The sequence below is a fragment of the Rhinoderma darwinii genome, unplaced genomic scaffold (assembly GCF_050947455.1).
Source record: "Rhinoderma darwinii isolate aRhiDar2 unplaced genomic scaffold, aRhiDar2.hap1 Scaffold_2900, whole genome shotgun sequence".
NCBI lineage: Eukaryota > Metazoa > Chordata > Amphibia > Anura > Rhinodermatidae > Rhinoderma > Rhinoderma darwinii.
In genome coordinates this window covers 1-26,070 of record NW_027463180.1, presented here as the reverse complement: position 1 = coordinate 26,070, position 26,070 = coordinate 1, and the positions used below count along the sequence as shown (strand labels likewise).

General features: G+C 49.5%; 1 protein-coding gene across 1 annotated transcript; it reads left to right on the top strand.

Annotated features, from left to right (window-relative positions):
• Positions 1-969: 969 nt before the first annotated feature.
• LOC142703870 (dynein heavy chain domain-containing protein 1-like) lies at positions 970-26,063 on the top strand (the record flags this gene model as incomplete). Its single annotated transcript, XM_075848249.1, has 14 exons — positions 970-1,042; positions 3,185-3,414; positions 6,344-6,581; positions 6,782-6,939; positions 17,514-17,639; positions 17,788-18,064; positions 19,414-19,541; positions 19,623-19,821; positions 19,914-20,005; positions 20,381-20,597; positions 22,379-22,504; positions 22,688-22,785; positions 22,893-25,881; positions 25,957-26,063. Coding segments are annotated over exons 1-14 (5,058 nt in total), but the record flags the coding sequence as incomplete, so codon positions are not given.
• Between the last annotated feature and the right edge of the window lie 7 nt (positions 26,064-26,070).

Here is a 26,070-nt window from a genome sequence, read left to right as displayed (position 1 = left end):
GTATTAAAAGAGGCATGGACTCGCGGGACAGGGATGTAATAATGCCACTTTACAAAGCATTAGTGAGGCCTCATCTAGAATATGCAGTTCAGTTCTGGGCTCCAGTTCATAGAAAGGATGCCCTGGAGTTGGAAAAAATACAAAGAAGAGCAACGAAGCTAATAAGGGGCATGGAGAATTTAAGTTATGAGGAAAGATTGAAAGAATTAAACCTATTTAGCCTTGAAAAAAGAAGACTAAGGGGGGACATGATTAACTTATATAAATATATTAATGGCACATACAAAAAATATGGTGAAATCCTGTTCCTTGTAAAACCCCCTCAAAAAACAAGGGGGCACTCCCTCCGTCTGGAGAAAAAAAGGTTCAAGCTGCAGAGGCGACAAGGCTTCTTTACAGTGAGAACTGTGAATTTATGGAATAGCCTACCGCAGGAGCTGGTCACAGCAGGGACAGGAGACACCGCAGGAGCCGTCACAGCAGGGACAGTAGTCACCGCAGGAGCCGTCACAGCAGGGACAGTAGACACCGCAGGAGCTGGTCACAGCAGGGACAGTAGATGGCTTTAAAAAAGGGTTAGATAATTTCCTAGAACAAAAAAATATTAGCTCCTATGTGTAGAAATTTTTCCTTCCCTTTTCCCTTCCCTTGGTTGAACTTGATGGACATGTGTCTTTTTTCAGCCGTACTAACTATGTAACTATGTAACTATGTAACTATGTAATACTCCCCCCCCCCCCCCCTGATTCTTTGTTACAGCAATAAAAATAAATAAAAGAGAACCCCGCAGATGGGGTGTGAATACATTTTACAGGCACTGCGAACACACGATCCTCACGGAACTAGTGATGTAATTCTCCTTTAATTAACCAATTACTTCTAAGGTTTTGGGGTGTGAGTGGACTGTGCGCCTGTGTGACACCCCATGACCCATCAGATGATCAGGGGAGTTGTTTTATTCCACAGGAGATGGACGCGTCTGTAATGAGAGACCAGAGACAGTCCGTGACGTCATCCGTGACTCATCCTAACACAGAACACGGTAATAGTGTGTCTCATGCGTGCTTCATGTAATACGTCGTGTGAGGCTCTTTAATTCAGAGGTAGTTCTAAGCAACGCCCGCTGGAGGTTGTGTCTGCAAAATGGGGCGATACCCAGGATTAGAACCAAAAAGGCAATGCCAGGGAGCAGTGCCAGGGACTAGGGGAAGGGGGAAATGCCAGGGAGCAATGCCAGGGACTAGGGCCAGGGGGCAATGCCAGGTACTAGGGCAAGGAGGCACTTTGGCCACAGAAAGAATTTGCAGATGTGTGAATGTTTGGTGAATAAATGATTTTAAAGTGAATTTGTTCAGTTCTATCGTCTGTATTTTCTATGAATGAGGAGCGGATATAGGAGAGGAGAGGATGCAGGAGAGGAGAAGACAAGAGTGGATATAGGAGCGGATATAGGAGAGGAGAGGAGCGGATATAGGAGAGGAGAGGAGCGGATATAGGAGAGGAGAAGAGCGGATATAGGAGAGGAGAGGAGTGGATACAGGAGAGGAGTGGATACAGGAAAGGAGTGGATACAGGAGAGGAGAGGATATAGGAGAGGAGAGGACACAGGAGAGGAGAGAGGAGAGGAGAGGACACAGCAGAGGAGAGGATACAAGAGAGAGCAGCGGATACAGGAGAGGAGCGGATACAGGAGAGGAGCGGATACAGGAGAGGAGAGGATACAGGAGAGGATACAGGAGAGGAGAGGATACAGGAGAGGAGCAGATACAGGAGAGGAGCAGATACAGGAGAGGAGCAGATACAGGAGAGGAGCAGATACAGGAGAGGAGCAGATACAGGAGAGGAGCAGATACAGGAGAGGAGAGGAGCGGATATAGGAGAGGAGAGGAGCGGATATAGGAGAGGAGAAAATACAGGAGAGGAGAGGATACTGGAGAGGAGCGGTTACAGGAGAGGAGCGGATACAGGAGAGGAGCGGATACAGGAGAGGAGCGGATACAGGAGAGGAGCGGATACAGGAGAGGAGCGGATACAGGAGAGGAGCGGATACAGGAGAGGAGAGGATACAGGAGAGGAGAGGAGCGGATACAGGAGAGGAGAGGAGCGGATACAGGAGAGGAGCCGATACAGGAGAGGAGAGGACCTAGGAGAGGAGCGGATATAGGAGAGGAGAGGATATAGGAGAGGAGAGGCGCGGATATAGGAGACGAGCAGATATTGGAGAGGAGAGGAGCGGATTTAGGAGAGGAGAGGAGCGGGGAGAGGGGAGGAGCTGATATAGGAGAGGAGAGGAGCGGATACAGGAGAGGAGCGGATACAGGAGAGGAGAGGATACAGGAGAGGAGAGGATACAGGAGAGGAGAGGAGCGGATACAGGAGAGGAGCGGATACAGGAGAGGAGCCGATACAGGAGAGGAGAGGACCTAGGAGAGGAGCGGATATAGGAGAGGAGAGGAGCGGATATAGGAGAGGAGAGGCGCGGATATAGGAGACGAGCAGATATTGGAGAGGAGAGGAGCGGATTTAGGAGAGGAGAGGAGCGGGGAGAGGAGAGGAGCTGATATAGGAGAGGAGAGGAGCGGATTTAGGAGAGGAGAGGATACAGGAGAGGAGAGGATACAGGAGAGGAGAGGATACAGGAGTGGAGCGGATACAGGAGAGGAGCGGATACAGGAAAGGATACAGGAGAGGAGAGGATACAGGAGAGGAGCGGATACAGGAGAGGAGAGGAGCGGATGCAGGAGAGGAGAGGAGCGGATGCAGGAGAGGATACAGGAGAGGAGAGGAGCGGATACAGGAGAGGAGCGGATACAGGAGAGGAGCGGATACAGGAGAGGAGCGGATACAGGAGAGGAGCGGATACAGGAGAGGAGAGGATATAGGATATTAGAGAGGAGCGGATATTGAGGTGTCCACATCTGGTCAAAAATATTAAACTATACATGGGTGTACTTACTTTTTACATGACCGTCTATAGACAGCAGGGTCTGGGTTCAGATGAATTTGAGTATCCCCTGCTGTATGATGATAATGTAATGACCTGGTGGGTGAGGGATGAGACTTGTATGTCGGTGCGCGGTCTGCTGGCAATCGCCTTGCAGTGCCCCCTGCTGTCACCCTGACATCTGTACGTGGACATTTAGTTTCTCGTTGCATTTATTTACAATGAAAGCTTCTGTTTTAGGATCTCCTGTGCACCTTATCCTTGGCGGGCAGTATCTACGGCAGGTTATTGCAGCACCATCCCTACCACCTGGTCACTGCAAGGAAATGCCAATGCCTGGAGAACTGAGGATTAAGGGGCAGCAGCAGCGGGCTCATTATCTGCCACTGAGACTCCAGTCACTGCGCTACATGCTACACTGTGACTGCCCAATCCAGGAGGCTCGCAAGAAACTACAGAGACTGCTCGAGGTGAGGAAGAGAGGTCACAGAATGCACATGAGGAGAGGCTGTAGAGAGGCCAGGAGAGTCTGCAGAGAGAGGCCAGGAGAGGCTGTAGAGAGAGGGCGGGAGAATCTGTAGAGAGGCCAGGAGAGTCTGCAGAGAGGGCCAGGAGAAGCTGCAAAGAGAGGCCAGGAGAAGCTGCAAAGAGAGGGCGGGAGAGTCTGCAGAGAGAGGGCAGGAGAGTCTGCAGAGAGAGGTCAGGAGAGTCTGCAGAGAGAGGTCAGGAGAGTCTGCAGAGAGAGGTCAGGAAAAGCTGCAGAGAAAGGTCAGGAGAGTCTACAAAGAGAGGGCGGGAGAGTCTGCAGAGAAAGTTCAGGAGTGGCTGCAGAGAGAGGTCAGTAGAGGCTGCAGAGAGAGGTCAGTAGAGTCTGCAGAGAGAGTCCGGGAGAGTCTGCAGAGAGAGTCCGGGAGAGTCTGCAGAGAGAGGCCGGGAGAGTCTGCAGAGAGAGGTCGGGAAAGTCTGCAGAGAGAGGTCAGGAGAGTCTGCAGAGAGAGGTCAGGAGAGTCTGCAGAGAGAGGTCAGGAGAGTCTGCAGAGAGGTCAGGAGAGTCTGCAAAAAGAGGTCAGGGGAGGCAGCAGAGGGAGGTCAGGGGAGGCAGCAGAGGGAGGTCAGGGGAGGCAGCAGAGGGAGGTCAGGAGAGGCAGCATAGGGAGGTCAGGGGAGGCAGCATAGGGAGGTCAGGGGAGGCAGCAGAGGGAGGTCAGGGGAGGCAGCAGAGGGAGGTCAGGGGAGGCAGCAGAGGGAGGTCAGGGGAGGCAGCAGAGGGAGGTCAGGGGAGGCAGGTCAGGGGAGGCTGCAGAGAGAGTTCAGGGAAGGCTGCATAGATTGGTAGCGGTCGGGAGGGGCTGCATAGACCGGTGGCGGTCGGGAGGGGCTGCAGAGACCGGTGGCGGTGGGGAGGGTCTGCAGAGACCGGTGGCGGTGGGGAGGGTCTGCAGAGACCGGTGGCGGTCGGGAGTGGCTGCAGAGACCGGTGGCGGTCGGGAGTGGCTGCAGAGACCGGTGGCGGTCGGGAGTGGCTGCAGAGACCGGTGGCGGTCGGGAGTGGCTGCAGAGACCGGTGGCGGTCGGGAGTGGCTGCAGAGACCGGTGGCGGTCGGGAGTGGCTGCAGAGACCGGTGGCGGTCGGGAGTGGCTGCAGAGACCGGTGGCGGCCGGGAGTGGCTGCAGAGACCGGTGGCGATTGGGAGGGGCTGTAGAGAGCGGTGGCGGTTGGGAGGTGTTGCAGCAGAGACCGGTGGCGTTCGGGAGGGGCTGCAGAGACCGGTGGCGGTCGGGAGGGGCTGCAGAGAGGGGTGGCGGTCGGAAGGGGCTGCAGAGAGCGGTGGCGGTCGGGAGGGGCTGCAGAGACCGGTGGCGGTCGGGAGTGGCTGCAGAGACCGGTGGCGGTCGGGAGTGGCTGCAGAGACCGGTGTCGATTGGGAGGGGCTGTAGAGAGCGGTGGCGGTTCGGAGGTGTTGCAGCAGAGACCGGTGGCGTTCGGGAGGGGCTGCAGAGACCGGTGGCGGTCAGGAGGGGCTGCAGAGAACGGTGGTGGTCGGGAGGGGCTGCAGAGACCGGTGGAGGTGGGGAGGGGCTGCAGAGACCGGTGGCGGTCGGGAGGGGCTGCAGAGAGCGGTGGCGGTCGGGAGGGGCTGCAGAGAGCGGTGGCGGTCGGGAAGGGCTGCAGAGAGCGGTGGCGGTCGGGAGGTGCTGCAGAGAGCGGTGGCGGTCGGGAGGTGCTGCAGAGAGCGGTAGCGGTCGGGAGGGGCTGCAGAGAGCGGTGGCGGTCGGGAGGGGCTGCAGAGAGCGGTGGCGGTCGGGAGGGGCTGCAGAGAGCGGTAGCGGTCGGGAGGGGCTGCAGAGAGCGGTTGCGGTCGGGAGGGGCTGCAGAGAGCGGTGGTGGTCGGGAGGTGCTGCAGAGACCGGTGGCGGTCGGGAGGTGCTGCAGAGACCGGTGGCGGTCGGGAGGGGCTGCAGAGACTAGTGTCAGGCAGTAGGCTATAAAGCACATATAGCCAACAAAGCAATAATACTGAGTGTTAAGAGTATATAAGAATATTCAACTTATAATTAAACCTAAACTATTTTCCGATGTTCTTGGCCTTAAAAAAGTTACAACCCCATTGAGGATTCTGCCCATTTGTATGTCCACCCATTAGTCATATCAGGACCTCTGCTTGCTGTATCATGAGATGTATTAGGATTGTGTCTGCAGGCCAGACACCCCCGACATGTTCCGCTGAGGTTCGGTCCGGTTCATATTGCGTTTTAGCGCTACGTTTAGTTTGTACATTAGGAAGTCTCTGAACTTACACACAAAACGTTTCCATAGGGCTCCATTATGTCAATGGAGGCCAAAAGAATGTCCTATTGGCCTCCTTTTTTAGAGGATGAAATAACGTAGTAGATGACGCTATCCCATCCTGAGGGATCCCACAAAAGCAATGTACACCCCCGCGGTACATGTTTTCTTTTCAGCATGGTAGCCTCTGTGTAACCGATGCCGCTGTATGGCATTTATCACAGGAATACTTTAAACTTATACCTCATGACGCTTCCCCAAAGCCAAAGTCCCCATGAAAAGAGTATCCGGTAGCGCTTGGCACGGGGATTTCAGCTCTGGGGAGCCCCTGACATCACTGTCCATGTATATCGAGTGCTGTCAGGGGCTCTCCGGAGTGGAATTACAGTCAGAGCGCTGCCGATGAGGCGCGTTTGGGTGACGTATCCCACATTATGCTTATACAATTTTATACGTTGCAACCTCTGAAGAAATGACAATAAGGTGATGTGGACCAGCCCTACACGGGGCTACGATACACTGAACGCCAGGCGCACGGTTTAAATGATCTCATAGTGCGTCACAAAGAGGTTTCCCTAAAGGTTACCGGCCTCCCCATGAATTTTCTGCAGGACTCTCTGAAAGAGGTAAAGGACTTCTGTGAAGAGCACGCCTGGATGTCTGACATCCGCTGCTATGTTCAATCCTGGTCGCCTCACATTCTGGAGAAACTACGGGGAAGTTCTGCTCGAGATTATGAAGATCTGATCCTTAAACTTCAGCACTGGGAACAACGAGTCTGCGGACTGAAGGATTGTGTCACCACCGCCATGCTGGAAGTCACCTGCGAGCTCCTCCACACACAGACTGGTAAGTTCCCAACTCGTGCTGCCATGTCTGTAGGGCATGAGATTGACCGGGGGCAGTAATGGTCACACGTGCTCTAAAAAACCTTTACAATGACTGTAAATTGTTCCTACTCCCACCCTGGATATATAGGACCTCTGCCGTCATTCCTGCACGACGGAAACCTTCTATGCAGTGACCTCATGTTGGGTTATATCTATTAGGTCCAGTCCTGGGCTGCATATTACAAGATATCCTCGTCCTCCTGACCTCAGAGGTGGCAGAGAAGTCTCACTACCTCATCTACGAGCTCTCGGAAGCTCTCCAGATCTTTAGCGGAGTCTCAACGGAGATATCATCATTTTCCAAGTGTGCTCACAAGGTAAGATACTGGGAACCCGAGGTTAAGGGAGCCGTGATCCGTATAGGGTGACAGGTCGTAGAACGTAAAGAGGTGTTCGTGTTCGAGACACATAACGACACAATACATATTCTTCCTGCTTCTTGTTCATAGTAAATTCTTTGGTTACATTAAACGTCCTGTCGTCAGCGTAAAATACAAAAGTAGACTAATACAGAGAAGGCGCGGTATGAGAGTAATATAGAGAAGGCGCGGTATAAGAGTAATACAGGGAAGGCACGGTATGAGAATAATACAGGGAAGGCGCAGTATGAGAATAATACAGGGAAGACGCGGTATGAGAATAATACAGGGAAGGCACGGTATGAGAATAATGCAGGGAAGGCACGGTATGAGAATAATACAGGGAAGGCGCAGTATGAGAATAATACAGAGAAGGCGCGGTATGAGAATAATACAGGGAAGGTGCGGTATGAGAATAATACAGGGAAGGTGCAGTATGAGAATAATACAGGGAAGGTGCGGTATGAGAATAATACAGGGAAGACGCGGTATGAGAATAATACAGGGAAGGCACGGTATGAGAATAATACAGGGAAGACGCGGTATGAGAATAATACAGGGAAGGCACGGTATGAGAATAATACAGGGAAGGCGCAGTATGAGAATAATACAGAGAAGGCGCGGTATGAGAATAATACAGGGAAGGCGCAGTATGAGAATAATACAGAGAAGGCGCGGTATGAGAATAATACAGGGAAGGCGCAGTATGAGAGTAATACAGGGAAGGTGCGGTATGAGAATAATACAGGGAAGGCACGGTAAGAGAATAATGCAGGGAAGGCGCTGTATGAGAATAATACAGAGAAGGCGCGGTATGAGAATAATACAGGGAAGGCGCAGTATGAGAATAATACAGAGAAGGTGCGGTATGAGAGTAATACAGGGAAGGTGCGGTATGAGAGTAATACAGGGAAGGCGCAGTATGAGAATGATACAGGGAAGGCGCGGTATGAGAATAATGCATGGAAGGCGCGGTATGAGAATTATGCAGGGAAGGCGCGGTATGAAAATAATACAGGGAAGGCGCTGTATGAGAATAATGCATGGAAGGTGCAGTATGAGAATAATGCAGGGAAGGCGCGGTATGAAAATAATACAGGGAAGGCGCGGTATGAGAATAATACAGGGAAGGCGCGGTATGAGAATAATGCAGAGAAGGTGCGGTATGAGAGTAATACAGGGAAGGTGCGGTATGAGAGTAATACAGGGAAGGTGTGGTATGAGAATGATACAGGGAAGGCGCGGCATGAGAATAATGCATGGAAGGCGCGGTATGAGAATTATGCAGGGAAGGCGCGGTATGAAAATAATACAGGGAAGGCGCTGTATGAGAATAATGCATGGAAGGTGCGGTATGAGAATAATGCAGGGAAGGCGCGGTATGAAAATAATACAGGGAAGGCGCGGTATGAGAATAATACAGGGAAGGCGCGGTATGTGAATAATGCAGAGAAGGTGCGGTATGAGAGTAATACAGGGAAGGTGCGGTATGAGAGTAATACAGGGAAGGTGCGGTATGAGAATAATGCATGGAAGGTGTGGTATGAGAATTATGCAGGGAAGGCGCGGTATGAAAATAATACAGGGAAGGCGCTGTATGAGAATAATGCAGGGAAGGCGCGGTATGAAAATAATACAGGGAAGGCGCAGTATGAGAATAATACAGGGAAGGCGTGGTATGAGAATAATGCATGGAAGGTGCGGTATGAGAATAATGCACGGAAGGCACGGTATGAGAATATTGCATGGAAGGTGCGGTATGAGAATAATGCAGGGAAGACGCGGTATGAGAATAATACAGGAAAGGTGCGGTATGAGAATAATACAGGGAAGGCGCGGTATGAGAATAATACAGGGAAGGCGCGTTATGGGAATAATACAGGGAAGGCGCAGTATGAGAATGATACAGGGAAGGCGCAGTATGAGAATAATACAGGGAAGGCGCAGTATGAGAATAATACAGAGAAGGCGCGGTATGAGAATAATACAGGGAAGGCGCGGTATGAGAGTAATACAGGGAAGGTGCGGTATGAGAATAATACAGGGAAGGCGCGGTAAGAGAATAATACAGGGAAGGCGCTGTATGAGAATAATACAGAGAAGGCGCGGTATGAGAATAATACAGGGAAGGCGCGGTATGAGAATAATACAGAGAAGGTGCGGTATGAGAGTAATACAGGGAAGGTGCGGCATGAGAGTAATACAGGGAAGGCGCAGTATGAGAATGATACAGGGAAGGCGCGGTATGAGAATAATGCATGGAAGGCGCGGTATGAGAATTATGCAGGGAAGGCGCGGTATGAAAATAATACAGGGAAGGCGCTGTATGAGAATAATGCATGGAAGGTGAGGTATGAGAATAATGCAGGGAAGGCGCGGTATGAAAATAATACAGGGAAGGCGCGGTATGAGAATAATACAGGGAAGGCGCGGTATGAAAATAATACAGGGAAGGCGCGGTATGAGAATAATACAGGGAAGGCGCGGTATGAGAATAATGCAGAAAAGGTGCGGTATGAGAGTAATACAGGGCAGGTGCGGTATGAGAACAATACAGGGAAGGCGCTGTATGAGAATAATGCATGGAAGGTGCGGTATGAGAATAATGCAGGGAAGGCGCGGTATGAAAATAATACAGGGAAGGCGCAGTATGAGAATAATACAGGGAAGGCGCGGTATGAGAATAATGCATGGAAGGTGCGGTATGAGAATAATGCACGGAAGGCACGGTATGAGAATATTGCATGGAAGGTGCGGTATGAGAATAATGCAGGGAAGACGCGGTATGAGAATAATACAGGAAAGGTGCGGTATGAGAATAATACAGGGAAGGCGCGGTATGAGAATAATACAGGGAAGGCGCGTTATGGGAATAATACAGGGAAGGCGCAGTATGAGAATCATACAGGGAAGGCGCAGTATGAGAATAATACAGGGAAGGCGCGTTATGAGAATAATACAGGGAAGGCGCGTTATGAGAATAATACAGGGAAGGAGCAGTATGAGAATAATACAGGGAAGGCGCATTATGAGAATAATACAGGGAAGGAGCGGTATGAGAATAATACAGGGAAGGTGCGGTATGAGAGTAATACAGGTAATTAATCATATTTATATTGACATAAAACTATAAGTTGCTTCCCATTAATTCACCCCCTCCATATCTCATGTTCCCTCATTCACCCCCTCCACATCTCATGTCCCCTCATTCACCCTCTCCACATCTCATGTTCCCTCATTCACCCCCTCCATATCTCATGTTCCCTCATTCACTCCCTCCACATCTCATGTCCCCTCATTCACCCCCTCCACATCTCATGTCTCCTCATTCACCCCCTCCACATCTCATGTCTCCTCATTCACCCCCTCCATATCTCATGTCCCCTCATTCACCCCCTCCATATCTCATGTCCCCTCATTCACCCCCTCCATATCTCTCGTCCCCTCATCCACCCCCTCCATATCTCATGTCCCCTCATTCACCCCCTCCATATCTCATGACCCCTCATTCACCCCCTCAATATCTCATGGCCCCTCATTCACCCCCTCCATATTTCATGGCCCCTCATTCACCCCGTAATATCTCAAGGCCCCTCATTCACTCCCTCCACATCTCATGTCCCCTCATTCACCCCCTCCATATCTCATGTCCCCTCATTCACCCCCTCCATATCTCATGTCCCCTCATTCACCCCCTCCATATCTCACGTCCCCTCATCCACCCCCTCCATATCTCATGTCCCCTCATTCACCCCCTCCATATCTCATGACCCCTCATTCACCCCCTCCATATGTCATGGCCCCTCATTCACGCCCTTAATATCTCATGGCCCCTCATTCACCCCCTCCACATCTCATTTCCCCTCATTCACCCCATCCATATCTCATGTCCCCTCATTCACCCCCTCCATATCTCATGTCCCCTCATTCACCCCCTCCATATCTCATGTCCCTCATTCACCCCCTCCATATCTCACGTCCCCTCATCCACCCCCTCCATATCTCATGTCCCCTCATTCACCCCCTCCACATCTCATGTCTCCTCATTCACCTACTCCATATCTCATGTTCCCTCATTCACCCCCTCCACATCTCATGTCCCCTCATTCACGCCCTCCATATCTCATGACCCCTCATTCACCCCCTCAATATCTCATGGCCCCTCATTCACCCCCTCCATATCTCATGGCCCCTCATTCACCCCCTCCATATCTCATGGCCCCTCATTCACCCCCTCCACATCTCATGTCCCCTCATTCACCCTCTCCACATCTCATGTTCCCTCATTCACCCCCTCCATATCTCATGTTCCCTCATTCACTCCCTCCACATCTCATGTCCCCTCATTCACCCCCTCCACATCTCATGTCTCCTCATTCACCCCCTCCACATCTCATGTCTCCTCATTCACCCCCTCCATATCTCATGTCCCCTCATTCACCCCCTCCATATCTCATGTCCCCTCATTCACCCCCTCCATATCTCTCGTCCCCTCATCCACCCCCTCCATATCTCATGTCCCCTCATTCACCCCCTCCATATCTCATGACCCCTCATTCACCCCCTCAATATCTCATGTCCCCTCATCCAACCCCTCCATATCTCAAGTCCCCTCATCCACCCCCTCCATATCTCATGTCCCCTCATTCACCCCTCCATATCTCAGGTACCCTCATCCACCCCCTCCATATTTCTTGTCCCCTAATTCACCCCTCCATATCTCATGTCTCCTCATTCATCCCCTCGATATTTCTTGTCCCCTCATTCACCCCCTCCATATTTCTTTTCCCCTCATTCACCCCCTTCATATCTCATCTCCCCTCATTCACCACCTCCATATCTCCTGTCTCCTCATTCACTCCTTCCATATCTCATGTTCCCTCATTCACCACCTCCATATCTCCTGTCTCCTCATTCACTCCTTCCATATCTCATGTTCCCTCATTCACGTCCTTCATATCTCATGTCCCCTCATTCACCCCTTCCATATCTCATATCCCCTCATTTCCTCCATATCTCAGGTGCCATCATTCACCCCCTCCATATCTCATGTTTCTCATTTCCTTCTCCATATCTCATGTCACCGTCTCCATATCTCATGTCTCCTCATTAACCCCCCTCTATAACTCAAGCCCCCTCATTCCCTCTATATCTCATATCTCCTCATTCCCTCCATATCTCCCGTCTCCTCATTCCCTCCATATCTCATGTCTCCTCATTCCCTCCATATCTCATGTCTCCTCATTCCCTCTATATCTCATATCTCCTCATTCGCTCCATATCTCATGTCTCCTCATTCCCTCCATATCTCTCGTCTCCTCATTCCCTCCATATCTCATGTCTCCTCATTCCTTCTATATCTCATCTCCTCATTCCTTCTATATCTCATGTCTCCTCATTCCCTCCATATCTCATGTCTCCTCATTTCTTCCATATCTCATGTCTCCTCATTCCCTCCATATCTCATGTCTCCTCATTCCCTCCATATCTCAGGTCTCCTCATTCCTTCTATATCTCATGTCTCCTCATTCCCTCCATATCTCATGTCTCCTCATTCCCTCCATATCTCATGTCTCCTCATTCCCTCCATATCTCATGTCCCCTCATTCCCTCTATATCTCATGTCTCCTCATTCCCTCCATATCTCATGTCTCCTCATTCCCTCCATATCTCATGTCTCCTCATTCCCTCCATATCTCATGTCCCCTCATTCCCTCTATATCTCATGTCTCCTGATTCTCTCCATATCTCAAGTCTCCTCATTCCCTCCATATCTAATGTCTCCTCATTCCTTCTATTTCTCATGTCTCCTCATTCCTTCCATATCTCATGTCCCCTCATTCCCTCCATATCTCATGTCTCTCATTCCCTCCATATCTCCCGTCTCCTCATTCCTTCTATATCTCATGTCTCCTCATTCCTTCTATATCTCATGTCTCCTCATTCCTTCTATATCTCATGTCCCCTCATTCCCTCCACATCTCATGTCTCCTCATTCCTTCTATATCTCATGTCTCCTCATTCCCTCCATATCTCCCGTCTCCTCATTCCCTCCATATCTCCCGTCTCCTCATTCCCTCCATATCTCCCGTTTCCTGATTCCCTCCATATCTCCCGTCTCCTCATTTCCTCCATATCTCCCGTCTCCTCATTCCCTCCATATCTCATGTCTCCTCATTCCCTCCATATCTCAGGTCTCCTCATTCCTTCTATATCTCATGTTTCCTCATTCCCTCCATATCTCATTTCTCCTCATTCCCTCCATATCTCATGTCTCCTCATTTCTTCCATATCTCATGTCTCCTCATTCCTTCTATATCTCGTGTCCCCTCATTCCTTCCATATCTCATGTCTCCTCATTCCCTCCATATCTCCCGTCTCCTCATTCCTTCTATATCTCATGTCCCCTCATTCCCTCCATATCTCATGTCTCCTCATTCCCTCCACATCTCATGTCTCCTCATTCCTTCTATATCTCATGTCTCCTCATTCCCTCCATATCTCCCGTCTCCTCATTCCCTCCATATCTCCCGTCTCCTCATTCCCTCCTTATCTCATATCTCCTCATTCCCTCCATATCTCATGTCTCCTCATTCCCTCCATATCTCATGTCTCCTCATTCCCTCCATATCTCATGTCTCCTCATTCCTTCCATATCTCATGTCTCCTCATTCCCTCCATATCTCCCGTCTCCTCATTCCCTCCATATCTCATGTCTCCTCATTCCCTCCATATCTCATGTCTCCTCATTCCTTCTATATCTCATGTCTCCTCATTCCTTCTATATCTCATGTCTCCTCATTCCTTCTATATCTCATGTCCCCTCATTCCCTCCATATCTCATGTCTCCTCATTCCCTGCACATCTCATGTCTCCTTATTCCTTCTATATCTCATGTCTCCTCATTCCCTCCATATCTCATGTCTCCTCATTCCCTCCATATCTCATGTCTCCTCATTCCCTCCATATCTCATGTCTCATTCCCTCCATATCTCATGTCTCCTCATTCCCTCCATATCTCATGTCTCCTCATTCCTTCTATATCTCCCGTCTCCTCATTCCTTTTATATCTCCCGTCTCCTCATTCCCTCCATATCTCCCGTCTCCTCATTCCCTCCATATCTCCCGTTTCCTGATTCCCTCCATATCTCCCGTCTCCTCATTCCCTTCATATCTCTCATCTCCTCATTCCCTCCATATCTCCCGTTTCCTGATTCCCTCCATATCTCCCGTCTCCTCATTCCCTCCATATCTCCCGTCTCCTCATTCCCTTCATATCTCTCATCTCCTCATTCCCTCCATATCTCCCGTTTCCTGATTCCCTACATATCTCCCGTCTCCTGATTCCCTCCATATCTCCCGTTTCCTGATTCCCCCCATATCTCCCGTCTCCTCATTTCCTCCATATCTCCAGTCTCCTCATTCCCCCCATATCTCCCGTCTCCTCATTCTCTCCATATCTCCCGTCTCCTCATTCTCTCCATATCTCCCGTCTCCTCATTCCCTCCATATCTCCCGTCTCCTCATTCCCTCCATATCTCCCGTCTCCTCATTCCCTCCATATCTCCCGTCTCCTCATTCCCTCCATATCTCCCATCTCCTCATTCCCTCCATATCTCATGTCCCCTCATTCCCTCCATATCTCCCGTCTTCTCATTCCCTCTATATCTCCCGTCTCCTCATTCCCTCCATATCTCCCGTCTCCTCATTCCCTCCATATCTCCCGTCTCCTCATTCCCTCCATATCTCCCGTCTCCTCATTCCCTCCATATCTCCCGTTTCCTGATTCCCCCCATATCTCCCGTCTCCTCATTTCCTCCATATCTCCAGTCTCCTCATTCCCTCCATATCTCCCGTCTCCTCATTCCCTCCATATCTCCCGTCTCCTCATTCCCTCCATATCTAATATCTCCTCATTCCAATCCATATCTCCCGTCTCCTCATTCCCTCCATATCTCCCGTCTCCTCATTCCCTCCATATCTCATGTCCCCTCATCCCCTCCATATCTCATGTCTCCTCATTCCCTCCATATCTCCCATCTCCTCATTCCAATCCATATCTCCCGTCTCCTCATTTCCTCCATATCTCCCGTCTCCTCATTCCCTCCATATCTCCCGTCTCCTCATTCCCTCCATATCTCCCGTCTCCTCATTCCCTCCATATCTCCCGTCTCCTCATTCCCTCCATATCTCCCGTTTCCTGATTCCCCCCATATCTCCCGTCTCCTCATTTCCTCCATATCTCCAGTCTCCTCATTCCCTCCATATCTCCCGTCTCCTCATTCCCTCCATATCTCCCGTCTCCTCATTCCCTCCATATCTCCCGTCTCCTCATTCCCTCCATATCTCCCGTCTCCTCATTCCCTCCATATCTAATATCTCCTCATTCCAATCCATATCTCCCGTCTCCTCATTCCCTCCATATCTCCCGTCTCCTCATTCCAACTATATCTCTCGTCTCCTCATTCCCTCCATATCTCCCGTCTCCTCATTCCCTCCATATCTCCCGTCTCCTCATTCCCTCCATATCTCCCGTCTCCTCATTCCCTCCATATCTCATGTCTCCTCATTCCCTCCATATCTAATGTCTCCTCATTCCCTCCATATCTCCCATCTCCTCATTCCAATCCATATCTCCCGTCTCCTCATTCCCTCCTTATCTCATATCTCCTCATTCCCTCCATATCTCCCGTCTCCTCATTCCTTCTATATCTCCCGTCTCCTCATTCCCTCCATATCTAATGTCTCCTCATTCCCTCCATATCTCCCATCTCCTCATTCCCTCCATATCTCATGTCTCCTCATTCCCTCCATATCTCCAGTCTCCTCATTCCCTCTATATCTCATATCTCCTCATTTCCTCCATATCTCCCGTCTCCTCATTCCCTCCATATCTCATGTCTCCTCATTCCCTCCATATCTCCCGTCTCCTCATTCCCTCCATATCTCCCGTCTCCTCATTCCCTCCATATCTCCCGTCTACTCATTCCCTCCATATCTCATGTCTCCTCATTCCCTCCATATCTCCCGTCTCCTCATTCCCTCTATATCTCCCGTCTCCTCATTCCCTCCATATCTCCAGTCTCCTCATTCCTTCTATATCTCCCGTCTCCTCATTCCCTCCATATCTCCCGTCTCCTCATTCCCTCCATATCTCCAGTCTCCTCATTCCGTCTATATCTCCCATCTTCTCATTCCCTTCATATCTCCCGTCTCCTCATTTCCTCCATATCTCATGTCTCCTCATTCCCTCCATATCTCAGGTCTCCTCATTCCCTCCATATCTCATGTCTCCTCATTCCCTCCATATCTCATGTCTCCTCATTCCTTCCATATCTCATGTCCCCTCATTCCTTCCATATCTCATGTCTCCTCATTCCCTCCATATCTCCCGTCTCCTCATTCCCTCCATATCTCCCGTCTCCTCATTCCCTCCATATCTCCCGTCTCCTCATTCCCTCCATATCTCCAGTCTCCTCATTTCCTCCATATCTCCCGTCTCCTCATTCCCTCTATATCTCATGTCTCCTCATTCCCTCCATATCTCATGTCTCCTCATTCCCTCTATATCTCCCGTCGCCTCATTCCCTCCATATCTCCCGTCTACTCATTCCCTCCACATCTCCCGTCTGGTCTTTACATTCGACCTTTTTCAGACACTACAAAATTAATATAAACAGAAATAAAAAAACTAAGATCCAAACCACAAATATATACATGTATACGTTCAATATTAATCTCCCCTGGGCTTAGGTGGAGATAAATCAGAGTTGACATGCTGGTATACAGACGTTTATCTACAGCTGGAGCTGTGTTACAATGTATGGATCATTTTGAAGAAGACAAAGTACACAATGCGTTTATGGGAGAGGAAGACACGGCACATTGTGTGGATCAATTAGGAGATATCTGCTCTTTCTGTGGTTTTTGTTTAGTCCTATCATTCTATTCATTTCAGTAATTACTGACACCATATTGTAGGATATACAGTTCCATTGTTTTCTTACATCTCATGGCTTTATTACTAGTAACCATTTCAATGTGTGCTCCGTACCAACGTCGTATCACAGTCACTCTCTCCGCGTCTTCCTCTCCCATAAACGCATTTTGTACGTTGTCTTCTTCAAAACGATCCATACATTGTAACAAAGATCCAGCTGTAGATAAACTTCTGTATACCAGCATGTCAGCTCCACCTAAGCCCAGGAGACATTAATATTGAACGTATATGTGTATATATTTGTGGATTGGATCTTCTTTTTTTTAATTTCTGTTTATATTCATTTTGTAGCGTCTGAAGAAGGTCGACTGGAAAGACCGAAACGTTAAACCAATTTTTGGATACTATTTTCACTATATGTGAAATAAAATATCACTTATTGCATAATACCCTGGGGTGCGGAGTTCCCACTTTTTATACGTTGGCGTGGAAACACGGAGTCCCGCGGGATCAAGAAGGTAGAATTCGAGCTGTCGTTATCAGAACAGGCTTTATCATATGAATTCAAGACATGTTTTATTATTTCTGACAGGTTTCTGAGTACAACATGAAAAGAAATGAACTGGAGGAGCAGGTGGAATATGTCGTCTCCCTCCGCGAGGTCATCCGCGCGCATTATCGGCAGCAAACCGCAGAAGAGCAAAAAGTCAAGTGCAAGGTAAAGCGTCAGTGAGAGAAGCCCCGGCAGCGGCCACGTTGGTTACTCCACACTGGAGGACTCGTGTGGACTCCGCTCTGCCGATATATTGGTGCTCCGTCTTGTCAGAGTCCGTGCCCGGTGGTAATTAGACGTGCGCTCTCCGTAGTTGACAGATTCCTGGGACATGTTCCAGCATTTTCTGAAGACTTCAGCTGAGTTCCTGAGCCGCCACCTCTCGTCCATGTCCGGGAGTTTGGAGCAGACGTTCCGGGCCTGTTATAAAGAGGCAGAAGATGTGATTACAGAATCCGGCTCCGCACGTTACCAAGACCCCGGCCACAATGAGACCCTGATGCTGAGAGATCTGTCATCGCTGCACCACAACTTGTCTTCTGTTCTGTCTCAGCTGCGAGACTTCAGTCACTCCCGTCAGGTCTTACAAGGTAAGGACAGAATGTTCCTCCACCTCCTTCTACCTGAGGAGAGAAGAAATGACCCAGCACTTCACGTATGAGCGAAGATCCGGTGCTGCTCCGGTCCGGGGGGGGGGATGAGCTGTCAGGAGCCGCATTTCCCGTGTTTCCCGAGTCTCCCGTGTTTCCCGTGTCTTCTGTGTCTCCCGTGTTTTCCATATTTCCCGTGTTTCCCGTGTTTCCCATGTCTCCTGTGTTTCCCGTGTTTCCCGTGTTTCCCGTATCTCCCGTGTTTCCCGTGTCTCCCGTGTTTCCCGTGTCTCCCGTGTTTCCCGTGTCTCCCGTGTTTTCCATATTTCCTGTGTTTCCCGTGTTTCCCGTGTCTCCTGTGTTTCCCGTGTCTCCCGTGTTTCCCGTGTCTCCCGTGTTTCCCGTGTTTCCCGTGTCTCCCGTGTTTCCCGTGTCTCCCGTGTTTTCCGTGTCTCCCGTGTCTTCCGTGTCTCCCGTGTTTCCCATGTGATGATTGAGGTCATATATGTAGTGGGAAGGTCATGTCCGATAAACCCGGAGGATCACGGGTTCTGATCAGAGTTCACGAGAAGACAAGGAGTCATATGTTGTGTGGATTATGGGGTGTCTCCGGTCATACAATGGATTATTCTCTGGATCATGAAGACCTTCGTGTCCTGTCTAGAATTATCTCTGCAATACCGACGGCAGATTACATTCTGGAGTTAGGCCTTGTTCACACAGTGCAGATTTTTCATGCATTTTTTTAAGCCAAAACCAGAATTAATTCCAGAAGAGGAGACCTATAAGGCCTTCCCTTATAGATTTAGATTTTTAGGTACCATTCCCAGTTTTGGCTTAAAAAATACATGGAAAATCTGCAGCAAATCTGCACTGTGTGAACAAGACCCAACGCCAGAATGTACATTATAATCTACGTCAGCGACTGTACTGTGTGAACGAGGCCAAAGCCTCCAGCACGTTTTCCAGGCCGCCTTCCAGCCGCTTCGGTATTCTGACATTTTTTTGCTGCGTTCGAGACATCGCTTCACTAATGGAAGTTGTGGGGGATCAGGAGTCACCGGCCGGGAGATAAGCGGCTCGTAGAACGATATGTGAGGGCGGTCGCACGGCGGTTTCCTTTATTAGAACACCTGGTCTAATCATCCAATCATCGAGACTCGAGTCTAACAACCTATAAAATAAGTCAAATGAGCAAAAACTTCCAAAAATCACAGCAGGAAAGACGGGAAATGTGACTCCCATCATCTGCTGCGGAGGTCTGATGAGGATTAACCATAGATGGATTCCTTCACGTGACCCCCACATCCCCCACCTCCACGCTGGCGATGACACTTCTCTTCCTGCAGGTAAAACCTTCGACTTGTCGGCCATCGCTGTCGGGGAGCGGCAGGTCCAGGCGAGAGAAGAGTCTTGGAAAGTGTTGTCCGGATGTAAAGAGCAGATTGCAGCCTGGAAGCTCCGACCCTTCATGAAGGTAACAGGACCCTAATGCACAGGACGCAGTGCCCCCACAATGCTGCTCCCCACTGATGAACGTTGTCCCGTCTTTCTCTAGGTGAAGACTGAGCGGATGAGAGAGAAGCTGCAGCGCTGGGAGGAGAATCTCCAGGATCTGACGCCGACCCTCGGGGAGGGGGACCCCATTCTACAAAGTATTCGGGGTTGTCTCCAGGATTTTTCTCAGCACCTTCCCCTTCTCCGTGCGCTGCGGGACCCTGCTGTGGAACACGAGCACTGGGTGGCCATCTTCGCTGGTAACATTGGGGGTTGTGTTCCTCTATCATGTCCATCGTTCCTGCGCTCTCTCGCTGCTGAATATTAACCACTTCATTCCTCCTCCTTTCAGTTATGGGGAAGACGTTTATAGGGCTGGAGACTCTCACGCTGACGGAGCTGCTATCCTGCCCACTACTCAAAGAGCAGGAGCAAATTCACAAGGTCAGGAGGATAACCCGGCTATTGGGGTATTCATTGTGGATTCCCATCAGTGTAACCGATGCTTCACTATTAAACATGAAGCGGAGCTGCGCTCATAATTCTGCTGTTATATCATGTCTACAAACTCCGGTCACATCCAGAGCTGCGCTCATAATTCTGCTAATATTTCATGTCTTGTACTGCAGTCACATCCAGAGCTGCAGTCATAATTCTGCTGATATAGCATGTTTTCTACTCCAGTCTCATCCAGAGCTGCAGTCATAATTCTGCTGTTATATCATGTCTTATACTCCACACACCTCTAGAGCTGCAGCACTGTTTGTTTTACGCTCAGACTGCAGGACCCCATCTCACTGTTGTGTTTTCTGTTCTTAGATCCTGCTCCGAGCACGTGCAGAGTTCTCCGTCTTACAGGACTTTAGAAAGATTCAGACATTCTGGCAAGAGAAAGAATTCCGGCTGGTCAGATTCTTTCTTTGTGTTTCAAGAGAGGACCCCCCTCCTGACCAATCCAAGAGACCACCAAGTGGCAAATTCAGGGACCATGCCAAAGGTTACCGCACCCAAGACAGCGGCACCTTCCTTCTAGCTGGTGAGAGGACACAATGTTTATAAGACGTTCCCATCCTCCGTCCGTCCGTTCCTAATCACCCGTCATTCACTGGAGTCCTCCACATCTCACATACATTCATCTTCATGCCACCAGCCGTCCCTCTGCTCCATCACCCGGTGCACATCGTCTTCTCTCATACTCATCTGTAGTCCCTCCACCATAGTGCCCCCCACTGAGCAATCATCTGCCCGCCCATCATCCCTAATCTGCAGTAGATCCTTCCTAATGGTTTTACGGGCCTCTATGTCAATCATGTTCTCTTCTTCATTCTTGTGTTATTTCTCCATCCAGTGTATAGCCACCATCGTCTTCCTCCATCGCCTGCCACATCCTGTGTGGTGCAACCATATATGTAACCCCCAACTCTAATAATTCTCCTGTGGAATCATTTCTCCAGCCATGTATGAGCGGCCATCATCTATAGTAGAGACCACACAATCTCCAAAAATACATCCATGATCCTTTACACCGAGAGCTCTACTGTCCACTATTTTCTCAATCATTCATCCATCATACGTCCATTATCATCCTCCTCATCTACAACCATCATAATCCCTCCTTATCTGCTCCTCCTGTCCGTCCAGTCTATGACCACCACCATCTTCCTCCATCTACAACCATCATAATCCCTCCTTATCTGCTCCTTCTCTCCATCCAGTCTATGACCACCACCATCTTCCTCCATCTACAACCATCATAATCCCTCCTTATCTGCTCCTTCTCTCCATCCAGTCTATGACCACCATCATCTTCCTCCATCTACAACCATCATAATCCCTCCTTATCTGCTCCTTTTCTCCATCCAGTGTACATCCACCATCATATTCATCCATCATAATCCATCCTTATCTGCTCCTCCTGTCTATCGAGTGTACATTCACCATAATCCTCCTCTATCTACAACCATCATCATCCATCCTTACCTGCTCCTTCTCTCCATCCAGTGTACATCCACCATCATCTTCATCAATATACAACCATCATAATCCATCCTTATCTGCTCCTTCTCTCCATCCAGTGTACATCCACCATCAAACTCCTCTATATACAACCATTATAATCCATCCTTATCCTCTCCATCCAGTGTACGTCCACCATCATCTTCCTGCATCCACAACCACCATAATCCATCCTTATCTGCTCCTCCTGTCCGTCACCATCATCTTCCTCCATCTCCAACTATCATAATCCCTCCTTATCTGCTCCTCCTGTCCATCCAGTCTATGACCACCACCATCTTCCTCCATCTACAACCATCATAATCCCTCCTTATCTGCTCCTTCTCTCCATCCAGTCTATGACCACCATCATCTTCCTCCATCTCCAACTATCATAATCCCTCCTTATCTGCTCCTCCTGTCCATCCAGTGTACATCCACCATCATCTTCATCAATATACAACCATCATAATCCATCCTTATCTGCTCCTCCTCTGCATCCAGTGTACATCCACCATCATCTTCCTCCACCAACAACCATCATAATCCATCCTTATCTGCTCCTCCTGTCCGTCACCATCATCTTCATAGTCTTCCTCCTTGCATTTATCTTTTTCATGATGGTACCATATATAATTTATAATCCATATTTATCTCTTCTTGGTAGTTCTCCTGTCCATACTGTCCTTTACTTTGAACATTGTGTCTTTGTATTGAGATTTGTATTCTCCAGACCCCAACAATCCACCTTCCCTTCCATAAGCGTTATATTACGATGAGGCATTGTAGCTCCTTCTATGTGTCATCTCTTCTGGTTTTCAGACAGACATTCTCTCTTCAGTCTAATGGATGACAGTCTGCTGTCTCTTCAGACCATCAGGTGCTCTCCTTTTTCTGCCGGTCAACATGATGAAATTTCAGGATGGATCCAAAAACTTCAAACTCTTGGTAATGTCATTCTATAATCCACAGGAACATCATTTGGGTGTATGAGGAGGCAGCGAGATGGATAATTCGTGGGATGATTTACGTGATGCAGTTTGGCGCCATATTTCTGTGTTGATAGGGATACATTGATTTGCAGAGTCTCCTGTCACTTCCTCCTCACTTTGTGCCTTTTCCTATTTACAGGACAAGTTCTAAATCTCTGGGTCACGTTTCAAGGGAAATGGGTTTTCCTGTCTAAAGTTCAGAGTGAGATGGACATTCCTCTGCCCAGGACGGAGATGGTGAGCCCCCATGTCTAACAAGCCCTATAATTACCCCTCTTAACCCGTGACACAAGACATAAAGTACTTGATCCAAAATTAACGCAAAGATGTTTTACTGTTTTCAGGTCACAGAATTCCAGTCCATTGACCGGAGTTACCGCTCCTTTCTGGAAGTAACGGTCCAAGATCCTCTGGTTTTATCCATACTGAATCCAAACAGGAGGCACAAGTGGCCTTTTCATGGTGATTTGTGTTCTGTCCTTCAAAGTGGCATCAGTGTCATGGAGAACATCATAGTAACTATGGGGGATGTTCTGTATTCCTCCCGCTGTGACTTTCCACCACTCTTCTTTCTCAGTGATCAGGATGTGATCGATGTCCTCGCAGCCTCACCAGATCCTTCAGATCGACTTCCCTGTGCTCTCTTATGCTTCCCCCAGTTTACAAGTGTGCTATTCCAAGCTCAGTCTTCTGAATCATCAGGCTTCCCGCTGATTGGTGGCCATTCATTGACTGTAGGTGTTATTGGGAGTTATGGAGAAACACTGGACTTAACTTCTCCCATCTCATGGAACCCAAAGACTGTCTCGTGGCTGATAGAACTGGAGCAGAGAGTTAGAGGAAGTCTAAAAGAACAGCTTACTTTATGTCTGACTGAATGTAGACTAAGCTGCTTCCACCAACCCACTCACCTTGCAGACCTGAGACGCTGGGTAGAGCATGGGATGTCCCATCCACTACAGTGCTTGATCGTTACTGAGGAAGTGGTGTGGTGTGAAGATGTGGAGAAGCTGATCCTCACTGACCATAGGTCAGATCTTAGAGAGTGGCACAATCTGAAGATAGAAATCTTGGTACAGAAACTAAGGGAAGCGAAAAAAATGAGACAGTCGTCCCCTGCTTCTGCCCATCAGGAACAGGCTTTCCTATCCGCATGGATCACCCTGGCCGTTCGGCAGCGGGATAGAACATTGTGCCTGCTTAATACAGGGATACAGACATTGGATTCCTTCTCGTGGGCCAAGCTGATGAAGTACAGAGCACCCACACAGTCGGGCATTCATCATTTAAAAAGAGACATTCAGGAGGATGTAAGTGAGACGCCACCAATTTCCAACGCAGAAGAGCACCCTCATGAGGTGCCATCATCTCCTCTGTGCTTTGTGGATGTGTTGGGGCATTATGTGCCATACGGACATGAGTATGTAGGGTTGGACATGAAAATGATGGATTCAGCAGTCTCCGAAAGGACTTCTCTGGGTTTAATACTGGCACTCGAGCATTATCAGTGTGGGGCTATGATTGGCCAAGATGAAGGCCTTAGAACCCAGACCCTGCTGGCTCTTGGGAGGGCACTGGGTCGTCAGGTTGTCATGCTGAAGTGCTGGGCTGGGCTTAATTTCAGACGACTGACTCTACATCTGGAAGGAGCTCTTCAGGGAGGTGCGTGGCTTGTACTGGACAATGCTCACAGACTGAAATATAATGTCCTGGCATCACTAGGGCAACTACTGTTTGATACTCAGTCTTCCTGTGAAGCTTTGATGAAGGAAGGACAATTTTATGGGTGTCTGGACACTACAGACAGAACAGCAGCGATAATAGGAAATATCCAGTTTGAGCAAAGAACATGTTCAGTAAGGAGAAATTACGGCTGCATTATGACCCTTCCTCACATGAGTTCTTCACTTGCCCTCCCAAGTAACCTCCATCTTCTCCTGAGACCAGTCTCATTCTGTCCTCCTGATCTTCACAGCGCTGCAGAACTTGCTTTTCTTTCTGCAGGTTTCCAAGAACATTCCCTTTTGGCCAAGAAATTGTCCTACTTCCTCCGACTAGCCGAGGAGTCCGGTGCAGTTACTTCCACGAGTGCCTTTCCTCTACTAAGGAATATAGTCCAGAAAGCCATTGTCTTACTAAAAACCAGTGCTGTACATGAGTGTGGCATGTTCGATAGAGGAGCCATGCGATCGCCCGGAGACACTGACCGGTGCCATTCTCCATTTCATATGGATTGTGAAGGCACCACAGTGACCACTGGTCTACAGGAGGAGAAGAGTGTGGTGACCGCTCTCTTAGGCTCAACCCTTTGGTCTAACCTCCCAGTATCGGCGTACAGTCATCTGATGGACATCCTGAAAAGTGTATTTATAATGTATGTGTCGCCATTGCCCTCCAGTCCCACTGCTGCCGCCTTATCCAGCGCTCTTCAGCTTCACCTTCATGAGTCCGGCCTGGAAGCTCACACAGAACTCAGTAACAATGTTATGGGGCTTTTTCAAGCAATACAACAAAGTTCGGGTGTTCTCCTGACCGGTCCTTCAGGCAGTGGGAAAAGCACATGCTGGAAAGCTCTGCAGCAGGCACTGAACCATCTGGCTGCCAATAGAGAGGGTACAGAACCTGAAGCCATCTTGAATGTGCCCACCAGTCCATCATACCAGTCTGTGCACAGTGTCCATCTCTTCCCCAACAGTCTGAGCCCGGCTGAATTCCTCGGGGAGGGGAAGGACAATAACGGTGTGTTCTCTAACCTTCTACATAGAGCAGGTGAAGAATCTGCAGTCCAGAGATGGATAGTCCTAGATGGGTCAGCTGCCCTCACGTGGGTTGAGCCCATTTCCTGCCTTTTTGGCCCGCAGCCTGTGTTCACTTTGGCCGATGGTCAACAGTTGCACCTTCCTGACAGATTTAAGTTGCTGTTTGAAATGCCGGACACTTCTGCTCTTAGTCCGGCTATGTCCACACTGTGCAGCTTTGTGTACTGTGGGGGCCAAGAAACCTGGAGGACCATACTGAAGGCCTGCCTATCCAGCTTGTACATAAGATACCGCATCACACGGAGCACGGAGCACAAGCTGCAGACACTGAGTGAACGCCTGATACCGAGCACCCTCTGCTACCTGGAGGAACATTGCACCCCCATCCTCCATCCCCACACTGCACAACCCCCACAAAGCGCACGTGGCGTACACCAAGTCTCCTCCTTCTCCAGAATACTTCATGCTCTAATGGACCAACATCTCCCCCGTGACAACTCCCATCAGTTTCCTGAGCAGACAGAAGACGTGACAGATGATGAGGAGTCCCACTCCACAGCACGAGGATGTGAAGGTAGATTGGCGCTATGTAAATAATAGGTGAATATTGTGTAATGTTTATTCATAAGTGCCGGGAATTCTCTTACAGAAGCATCACCCCTCGCTCACCAGGATCACTGCGTCCCGTCTGAAAACCACCAACGGGCACAGACCTTCTTCCTCTACGCTTTCATCTGGGCTTTTGGTGGTCCCCTCCATCCCA